General features: G+C 48.1%; 2 protein-coding genes across 2 annotated transcripts in view; one reads left to right on the top strand and one right to left on the bottom strand.

The window, feature by feature from the left end:
- Nucleotides 1-2: 2 nt before the first annotated feature.
- LOC102043329 (neuferricin) lies at nt 3-6,305 on the top strand (the record flags this gene model as incomplete). The annotated part of the gene is made up of 4 exons (XM_031063791.1): nt 3-12; nt 957-1,097; nt 1,578-1,764; nt 3,452-6,305. Coding segments are annotated over 4 exons (555 nt in total), but the record flags the coding sequence as incomplete, so codon positions are not given.
- ANKFY1 (ankyrin repeat and FYVE domain containing 1) overlaps nt 5,896-10,790 on the bottom strand; it is a 27,670-nt gene continuing 22,775 nt past the window's right edge. The window contains 1 exon segment of the mRNA XM_031063783.1: nt 5,896-10,123. Coding sequence (XP_030919643.1) covers nt 9,991-10,123 — 133 coding nt within the window. The 3' untranslated portion in view covers nt 5,896-9,990.

The following is a 10,790-nucleotide window of genomic DNA, read 5'->3' as shown; positions in this document are numbered from 1 at the left end:
GCGGGTTCGCAGGTCCCTGGGGTGGGGCGGGGGGGGGAGCGGCTGTGTGAGGGGCTGGGTGTGGGCCTGGCGTGGCCTGGCTGGGGAGGGGACCATCCCCGGGGGTGTGGGTGTCGCCGGGTGTCACCGCCGGCCGGGGAGCGCAGCCCGGGCTGGGAGGAGGGAGAGCTCAGCCCCTGTTTGGCCGCTCCGGGGCTGGGCTGTATTCCAAGGCTGGGGAATTCACTCCGTGGCTAGGGAATTCAGTCCAAGGCTGGAGAATTCACTCCATGGCTGAGGGAAGTCACTCCATGGCTTAGGGATTCGCTCCTTGGTTGGGGGATTCACTCCATGGCTGGGGAATTCACTCCTTAGCTGGGGGATTCAGTCTGTTATTGAGGAATTCACTCCATGGCTAAGGAATTCCCACTATGGCTGGGACTTGCTCCTTGACTGGCGGATTCACTCTATGACTGAGGAATTCACTCCTTGACTGGGGGGTTTCACTCCCTGGCTGGGGAATTCATCCATGACTGAGGACTTCACTGCATGGCTTGGGGATTCACTCTGTGGCTGAGAAATTCACTCCTTGGCTGAGGAATTCATTCCATGGCTGGGGGGGTTCACTTCCTGGCTGGGGAATCCACTCTTTGACTGAGGAATTAACTCCATGGCTGAGGAATTCATTCCATGGCTGGGAGATTCACTCCGTGGCTGAGGAATTCACTCCTTGGCTAGGGGAATTCATCATCATCCAAGGGATTCACTCCTTGGCTGGAGGATTCAGTCCTTGGCTGACGGATTCACTCCATGGCTGGGGAATTCATCCATGGCTGGGGAATTCACTCCATGGCCGAGGAATTCACCCCTTGGCTGGGGGATTAATTCACCCCTTGGCTGGGGGATTTACTCTGTGGCTGGGGCTCTCACCCCGTGTGGATCTCACCCGCGCTGTGCTCTCCCCCCGTGCCCCGCAGGCAGAGATGCCACCCGAGCGTTTGCCAGCGGCGATTTCAGCCCGGCGGGGCTGGTGGACACCGTGTCGGGGCTGTCCCCCGCGGAGCTGCTCTCCATCCACAGCTGGCTGAGCTTCTACAGCGACAACTACGAGCCCGTGGGTAGGTCTGGGGGTGGGTGGGCTCACACGGGGATGGGTGTGCAGGGCTCTGAGATTTGCTTCCCTCCAAGGGAAAGTTAAATCGTTTTCCCACCTGGTTGCTGTCCTCTTTGGATTGTCTCTGCCGAGCACAGAGCATGGAGCCAGCCTGAAATCACTCAGGAGAATGTTGGGGCAGCAGTGCAGGGCAATTGTTTTGGGGAATGGCTTCTGGGCTGTGCAGCTGAAACTGCCTTTGGTTTTCAGCTCTGCAATGAGTGTGTGCCCAAGCTTGTCCTGTATGGGTTTATTAATATGGGTAAACTGTGTGATCTAAGGGTTGAAGGGATGTAAGCTCAGTTTGGTTCTAAAATTGGGCCATGGTGACACCTTTTAAATAGCAAATTAAAAATAAAGCCCCACCAGAACAATGCATTTTCCTTGCCTGGGAACAGGTCTGTGGTCTGGAAACACTGTGGTCCTAATTGATCTCCTCTCCCAGGGAAGCTGGTGGGCAGATTCTATGATGAAAATGGGGCACCGACAGAAGCCCTGAGGGAGGTGGAGGCTGCCATTGAGGAAGCTCTCAAACTGCAAGCAGAAAGTGATCAGGAGCAGCAGCAATTCCCACCCTGCAACTCTGAATGGAGCTCTGCTAAAGGCACTCGGTTCTGGTGCTCCAGAGAGAGGTGAGCCTGTCCCCTCTGGAGCAGAGGCTTTTTTTGGGTGCCCTGTGCTTTGTTCCTGCCTCTCCTGGCAGGGGGGGCATGGGAAGGTGTCCTGACCCCTGCAGGCACCACACTCTGTTGGTAGGTGAGCTCTGGACCTGGTGCTGCCAGGGCTGGAATAAGCCAGGCATGGGCTCTGTCCCTGCCTGAATTCCCAGGGTTGTTCAGGTGGGAAAAGCCCTGTGAGAGCTCCCAGTCCAACCATTCCCCAGCACTGCCAAGGCCAGCACTGACCTGTGCCCCACATGCACACAGCTTTTACATCCCTGCAGGGATGGGGCCTCCCCCACTGCCCTGGGCAGCTGTGCCAGGGCCTGACCACCCTTGCCATAAAGAAATTCTCCCCAGTATCCAACCTAAACCTCCCCTGGCTGTTTCCTCTTACCCCCTCCCTGTGAGCAGAGCCTGACCTTCACCTGCCTTCCAACTCCTGTCAGGGAGTTGTAGAGAGTGAGAAGGTCCCCCCTGAGCCTCCTTTTCTCCAGGCTGAGCCTCTTCTGTCACACTGGAATCAAAGAATTTACCACACATGCACCTGATCTCCTGTTCTCAGCAAAACAGGACAGAAATCCCAGCTGGACTGGGATTCAGACAGGTTCTGTCACCTCTCAGGAATACAAGCATTAACCTGTGCTTGTCAGACAGTTTCACAGCCTGGCTCAGAGGCTGATACCACATTTTCACGTAAACCACATGAAAATGAGATTAAGCTTTGAATAATCATTTCCTACCCTCCTGTTAGTAGCTATCTCTCAGCTTAGGGACAATTTTGTTTGAAGATGAAATAATTTCAAAATGCTTGGGCTTTGTGTCAGCCCAGCAGCAGCTCTGTGTCCCCAGGGATCTGCTCCTGTGTGTCACTGAGCTTGGGGACAGCCTTGGGACCAGGTGTGATGTGGCAGTGACTTCTGTTAGAGGCTTAAAAGCTGCAGTGGTTGGGGAACAGGCAGGACTTGGTCCATAGAGAGACACTTAGACATAAAGAGACATGATGAATTAGCTGGGGAAGTACTTTTTTTCTGCCCCAGTTCTCAAAATCACTGTGTTTAGTGTTTTGTCAGGGCACAGAAGGCCTAAGAGAGCCTGGTCTATTGGAAAAGGGCCCTGCCCATGGCAGGGGCTGGGCTGGATGATCTTTAAGGTCCCTTCCAACCCAAGCCACTGTGATTCTGTGAAGATGTTTGGTCACCTGTGAGCATTTAAGTACCTCCAGAAGAGGCATTTTGCTGTGCTCCAGCAAGCTGTGATTCCTCTGGCAATGGAAGCACGGAATGCAGGAGTTGGTGACTCTCAGAAGGGTAGAGCCTGCAGCAGCAGTGATGAAACCAGGGCCAGGCCACAGGTTTCTGAAGCACAGCCAATAAAAAGATAAAGGCTGTGGGATGGTGGCTGTTTAAACAAAGCCTGGATGTGGCACTCAGTGCCAGGGTTTAATTGAGGTGTTGGGGCTGGGTTGGACTCAATCTTGAAGGTCTCTTCCAACCTAGTCATTCTGTGAATTCTGTGGAAGCAAAGCCTACCTCAGTGTTAGTTCTAGTTTAGAACTATTTATCTCAGATTATCTCAGGTTTTTCCCTGAGGATTCTCTAGTGACTGGAAGCATTTTCCTGGGTTTGAATTGTAACTGATTTTCATTTTCCATTCGCAGCGGGGGCGTGCCCAGAGCCTGGGCCGGGGTCCCGCGGAGGCTGCACCGCCCCGGCTCGCAGGGCACTCCCTGCGTGTGTGTCAGGAGCTCGGGGCCGCCCTGGGGCCAGCCTGGCTCCTCCCAGCACCGCGACAGAGGCGACCTGGATGACCCTCGGCTGCAGCAGTACGAGGGCTGCCATCCCCTGGCCGAGCAGTGCGTGCTCCCCACGGGCTGAGCCAGGCAGGGAGAGAGCCCTGCACTGAAACCTTGCACCGGGGATGGGCAGCTCCAGCTCCAGCCCTTCCACCTGGCCCTGCAAAGGGAGCAGGAACAATCTCATGGGATTCGTGATGCTTTTTAACATGTGGAGATGGAGGAAACATTTCAGCCAGCTCAGTGGCTAAAAAATCAAGTAACGGGATGATTTCTTTATTTCTATGGGAAATATTTTTGCACCTGTGAACAAACTGTAAGATGCACAGCCTGAATTGTGCTTTAGAACTGCTCCTTGTGCACTCAGGGACTGGATGTTTGTGCGCAGTGATGGGACAGTGTGCTGTGGTTTAAGGCAATGAAATCAGTGAGCACAGAACTGCTGCAGCATCACTGCCACAGGTCCTGCTGCAGGCAATGCTGATGCTCCTTCCCAGGCACCTGACTCACTCCCAGGAGTTGAAAGGTAGCAGGGAGAACCCTGAATTTCTTCTGCAATTAAGGTCCACAGGATCAGGAACTTGCACAGTTTAGTTACACACAAGCTTTATCAAATTCTTGGAGAAGGCAAAGGCCAGAGCTGCATTTCCTCACTGTGTTTGCATTAGATACTGTGCCAGGATATTGAAGCCACCTGTGAGAATTGTTTGATATTAACCTCACTGTCCTGGCCTGTGATTCACCACTTTCAAACTGTTCTGATCAGGAAGGAGTAGTTTAAAATAGCTTTCTTTTGGTTGCCTGGGTGGCAACAGAACCATCCTACTGTAATCTGCCTCCTGTTTCCATTCTGGTATAAAACTTCCTCCCATCTGGTCTGTGCCTATCAGACTATAACCTGAGCTGGATGTGCCCTTACAAGACCCAGCACTCTTAAAATCCATATTTATTGTGTCACAGCTGGCAGAATTCAGCAATGTGAGTGACTCCCAGAAATGCAGGGCAGGTCATTACCCTCTCTGGGTGAGGCTAAAAGGGACGAAGCAATACCTGCACTACAAACCTCAAGCTGCAGGGAAGCATTTGCTGGTTTTAGTGGAATCTGCTGTTAAAATCAGTTTTGGTGGAGCTGAGCTTTGAGAGAGACATGCAGATCAGGGTCCAGTGGTGGCACAGGTTGTGGTCAGTTCTTCTTAAGGCAGCTGCCACCTGTGTGTAAGCAGCTGAAAAGTGTTTATAAACTGATTTTTAGCTACCACCACCTCTGAAGAGAGGCCCAAAATGTAAATGATGAGTTAATACAGGAGGCACCATTCACTCCCCTGCAGCAGGACACATTACAGCACTTCCCACTGATAAAACTCCGAGGATGCTCCAGCTGCCAGGGATGGAGCCACACACAAACTTCAACCTGCACATGCTTGGAACAGGGTGGGGCAGGGGGGTTGTGTTTTATTGTTGGGGTTTTTTTTACCTATCTTCATCCTGAAGAGAAGCCCCTGCAGGCATTGCCCTGCTGTGCCAGCTTGTGGCACTCAGGGGGGAGCAGGATGTGTGGCAGAACCAAACCTCAGCCCTGGGCTTGAGCCATCTCTGGGGGTGGAGTGAGAAATGAAAACTCATTTCACACAGTGCTGAAGATTAAGCTGTGTAAAAGGTGCAGCAGAGAGCTGCAAAGCAGCACTTCACTGCCTCCACAGCTTTGGCCTTTGCCACATTTAAAAAGACACCACCACTTTAAAAAGAAATTGCATTTAAAGTAGTGAAACCATCCCTGCAAATGATTGGCAAGTAACTTTAAAAGAGCTTTTTAAAGCCATTTAAAAGTCGCAGCAAATTCCAGACTATTAAATGCTGTAAGGAGTAGTTGGCAAGGGCAAACCAGTCCCAGAGAAGGTGGGACCAGCTTGACCTTCTGAGCAAGTTTCATCTTGCTGGAACGCTCAATCACTATGCAAATAGTGCTGAGGGGATGGTTTTGATTGCAAGAGCTACACAAAAATCAAATAAACTGCTGCAAAAAGGCAGGGCAGGGAGGTGCTAGTTTAAGTTAAAGTTGGTTGAAAACCAGTTCATAGCTTATTCCTCAGTTTAGGGTTTGGAAACACTGGGGAGGAAGAGTTTACCTTGCAGTAGGAATAAATCATCTATTAAAGCAAACAGGGAGACACCCTCAGTGACCTGAAGTGCTCCAAGTATCTCCAATTGAGCAGCTCAGCTGGATTCTCCCATGGTGGAAAGGGAACAGTGATAGCTACAGAGGGCTCAAGTCACCACAGACAGTGCTCTAATAAAGCTCACCATTCATCTGTACTTCAGTAAGTTTTATTAATAAAAGACTAATAATGCATCACAATCTCACCCAGAAGTCTTGGCTGGGTTTGCTATTGCACTGAAGTTTTCCTTTTCCTGAAGTGAAGCTGCAGCAGCTCTCTGCTCTCCAGGGGGCTGAGCTGCCTCCAGCACACAGCTCTGAGTGCTCCCAGGGTTGGGAACTTGAGCTGGTGAACTCCATGAAGCAGCTCTGGCCCGTGGGCAGCTCAGGTTTGTTTCACAAGACTGATTATAGGTAAGTCTAGTATAAGGCATTCAAGATGACTACATGGTACAAACTAGAACACCAGACCTTGACAGCCAAAAGAACAGTTGGAGCAGTTCCACAACATGAAAATGAATACTGGACTAATTTCAGAACAAAGAATAAAGCTGTTGTGCCCAACTGGATGTTGTATCCCTGGTTTTCTTCGTGGTTTGTCAGGATAAGCTTGTAGAGGGGCAGCTGTCTCTACAGGAGCAGACACTTCCTTAGCAAGGTTTCACCTCACAATGCATCATCTAGTTCTGCATTTTATTACAAGTAGAATCATTACACAACGAAGTAATGCATATTGGAAAAATACATTTTTACAACTCCAGACAAACATTGCAGATAAAATGCCATTGTTCTAAGACTTCCTTTTCTATTTCACAGAGGGTATTAGAAGGTTCAGTTATTTCTGTCACTCATACAAGCTTTGATTTTTCTAGAGATGAGTTTGCTGCAGTGACCACCTCTGCTGGTTACAGAGAAAAGAGGACTTGCTATTAACATTTGATCTACAAAACCATCCAGCCTTGGCCTCCCATACTGTTACATGTTAGTTTATAAGCACTACAAGAGCAGTTGGACAAGCTGTTATCTCCAGCATGGGAAGTCATTAAGGCATCTGTCAGCTTTTAGCCAGCAACTTACTCTGCTCTGTTAGTGCCTCCAACAGCAACGTTCTCACTCCACTCAGTGGTGTGAAACAGTGACTGCACCTTTTACAGACAGAAAATTCCAGCCAGACCACGGTTTGTGCTTGTGTAAGAGTGCTGGACCATGGTGTTTGCTTGTGTAAGAGTGCTGGGTGACTGCAGGCAAAAGGAATCCAGTCTCAGAACAAAAAGCTACAGCATGAACCACCCGACTTCCCATGCAACCCTGCTGAAGTGCCTGGAGCCTCGTGTGACAGCAGCACTTCCAGGGACACAAACTAAGTTTCCATCTAAGCTTTTGTTCAATGCTTGGCAGACTAGAGTTAGTATTTACCACTAAAAGCAGGGCTAAGAGGGGTGGGGGGTTTGGTAACAACTCTATTATGCTACAAAAAGGGAAGAGCAGTTGTTTAGAGTTAGAAATGTGTTGACCACCACTACATTACCAAGTGCCTCATTCACATTTGTACCCTGTAGTGGAGCATTGCCAGCAAAACTCCCAAAAAATCTCAGTGGTCTGAGAGCTCAGACCAACACTAGGCAGAGTGTGTGAGGGACTGAGCCCCACCAGTTGTCTGGTGGGGTCAACTCCTCAGCTGAACTAGAAAAGAACTAACGTGGGTTTTGGTTCAAGGTGTGAGCTTTCCCTCTTCAGCTCTGGCAGAAAGCTATTTAGAGTTGGCTGGAAGGAAACTATCTCAAAGGCACTTTAAAAGGATCAAATTTGCTGAATTTAGTTGCTTTAAATTAAACAAACACCTCAGGCTGTACATTTAACAATAATCTACTTTCTTTTCAGACTTCAATAAGTAAGCTGGGACAGTACTGGCTGTAAACAGCAAACCAGGAGCACCACAGGTGGTTTCCCAGGTCCCTCCCACAGTTTTACAGTTATAATCAAGATCCTATTTCTTAGAAAGCAACTACCCAGCCTTAACTTGCCATTCAGTTAATCTGAATTTTCACCAGATCCACATTTTCCATCACTGCTTTCCTGTTCCCTTGCCCTTACATCAGCGAAGCCACTGAAACAGTGATGTTTAAATGCTTTGGCAATTACATGCTGTGCAGTTTTCCCATCAGGCTGAAGCCCACAGGAAACCCCTCCTCTGCACTGTCTTTCAGCATTCTGAGCACACCCTTACCCCTCCACAGCACTTCAGCTCCAAACCAAGAAGAAAAACAACATGTTACCATGGGATTACAGTCAAGACTTCTTTCACCAAATGCACTTTCTCTCCATCATTCTTTCATTGCTAGAAATCTGCAACCAGTGACACCCTGAAATATCAGAAGTACAATGTTTTCCATCATCTCTTTCACTCAAAAACCCCCAAACTGTAGATTGTAGTTAACACCAACAATTACTGCAGCTAACATTAACTGACAGCACTATTTTCCCTCATTCACCTACAGTATTATGCCAGAGGTGCACCATTTGCATTAGGAACTGTGTTAAGAGACCAGCTGTGTTACCCAGAGCATTCTGTTGGAACATGTCAGCAGCAGACATCAAACAGTGAGGCAAGTTTGTATTTCATCCATTGTTCTTCCCTAGTGGTACAGGGGTGATTCCAGTTACAATACAGGCATATTAGAAGATCAAAGTGCAGATCAAGTGAGACTTGATGTGAAATTAATCATACAAATGTCAGCAATTACACCTCTTCTGTCCTCTCCTTGCAGAAGCTTGAGGAAAACTGAGAAAGTTTCCTGTAACAGGAGCAGCCTGGTTCATCATCTCATCTTACTCTTTAAGACCAACAAGTCACTGCTCCAAACAGGGCAACACATCATCACCTGTCCATACAGCTCACTGGAGATAACAGTCATTAAAAAATGCACACCAATTCATGGAGTAAAGACAAGGAATGCTGAATTGAGTCTATACTAGCTTTATCTCTTGAAATAAAAACAGCCCTAACATGGCATGTAGTTTTGCTTAAATAGCCATTTTTTCTAACTGAAGCCTTTGCCCACCAAATCACAAGCTGGTCTACCAGTCAAGTACTTTCCTGTTTACCCAGACAATGTGGTGGTGGGTTTACACAGATTCAGCATGTTGAAGAGAGTACAACCAGCCTAGATTAAAACACTGCAGCTTACTCCTAACAGGAAGCCTCCATGTACACTCCCCCCACTCCCCAGCAATCCCGCTGAAAATGGACCCAGGTTTAGTGTCTAGAGGTGCAGCACATTCTACACTTGGTAGAGTGACTGCCTGACTCTCCCACAGCAGTTACCAGGCCCCTTAAGCGCCAGGAAAGTGTTTCTCTCCCTCCTGGGACTCCTAATGCACTTCAGCATTTATTGCTGTACTGTGAGTTAGACTCCACCACTTTTAGTGTTTCTCCTTTAGCACATGCTCAGGCCTTTCAGCAAACTCATGGTCATTTACACAAGTGCCATGGACTGGAAGGACCAGCAACATAAATATGAAAGTGCAATGAAGACTGACAGTTCCAGAAGGTATGAGCAAGAGCATTTTCCTAAAACAATCTTGCACTTGTCTTGAACATGCTAAAGCTAATGAGTCATTTGCTGAGGAGGTATCAAGATGTGGATCTGCAATTCTGACTGCTTTGCATCAGATGTTGTAAAGCTTTCTGTTGTAAGGCCACAATTCTTGAGCTATACTTAGAACTACCCCCAGGTCTGAAGAGTTTCTTGAACAGTGGTTGCAACAGCTCAGTTTAGCTTCACAAAAAGTCTTCTCTAGAGAAGGGGAACGTTTACCTTTAAGACAAAGCAAAGAAAGACACCTGGTTACCCTGAAACTTAATACCATCTCTACTAAGCAGCCTGAAAGCCACAGGACTTAATAGAGTTGCTCAGTGCAAAGCACCATGTTGAGGACAGACCTGTTTTATGCTGATTCAATCAGTAAAATTTCAGCTTCCATACCCCACTGCAACTAGAAGAGGGTCTCAATTCTTTTGTCACTTGGTTTGAACAATCCACTCTGATTCCTAGTGAAGTCTATCGCAGCCCGATACATTTACAGTCATACAAAATCATTTATACCAGAGTATATCATAACAGGGTCCTTAATGAGTTCAGTCTATTGCAGAAGACATGTGTAAGCCTCCTCTTCCCTATCCAGAGGGCTTGTAAGCAGAGCTGCTGTCAGGAGCACTGACTGGGAATCCCTTTACTTCCACAGCATACTAGGAGACTCCTCCCAGAGTCAGGACATCAAAGCAGATGTTGCAAACTCGAACTGGCTTGTTCAGATCAAATTTTATGATAGGAATCTCCTTTGTTGAGCACTTATGGCAGAGCAGGCGTCCACAGTGTCGGCTGTTGGCAGAAGAGGGGTGGGAGAAAAGTGAATTCCCTCCTAGTGAACATCAGGATGTTACTGTTTGACATTCTTTATCAATGATAGCATCATTAAATACACATTAGTAGTTGAAAAGCTATGATTATCTTGTATCTTCTGATATTTGTCTTGTACCTTTCTGATAATGTGGAATAATTGACAAATGCCAACAGCACGTGCTGGTTCTGTACCAGTGAATCACATGGTACTGCTTCAACTGAGGCACATGGAGTTTCTCCAGCACACTGAGCTAAGAAAAATCTTAGCTTAACACCCTTCCAACCCAGCACGTTTTGTACTAGTTCAGACTATTTTAAAAAGGCAACTCCTATCTACACAAGAGCAGCTCATGTTCATCTTCAGCCATTTCCACACTGCAAACAGGATCCCAAACCTAAGCTGTCAATACCTGCCCAAATCTGCCACCTCTTTTGGAGGAGGTCGTCCTACCACTGTGGTGGTGGTGTGCTCCCTCCTGTCTTTCCTGGGTAAGCCACAGCCCCAGTGGCTGCTCTCTCTGAACCTCCTGCCTCCACAGAAGGCTCTCCCTGACCCCAGCCTCTGTGCAGGAAATAATCAAGTCCTGAGAAACTACTGCCACATCTACCACTGAACTTCTATTAACTCACTCTCTTAATAAAATAC

Source organism: Geospiza fortis, unplaced genomic scaffold, assembly GCF_000277835.1.
Source record: "Geospiza fortis unplaced genomic scaffold, GeoFor_1.0 scaffold633, whole genome shotgun sequence".
NCBI lineage: Eukaryota > Metazoa > Chordata > Aves > Passeriformes > Thraupidae > Geospiza > Geospiza fortis.
This window is presented reverse-complemented; position numbering and strand designations above follow the sequence as displayed.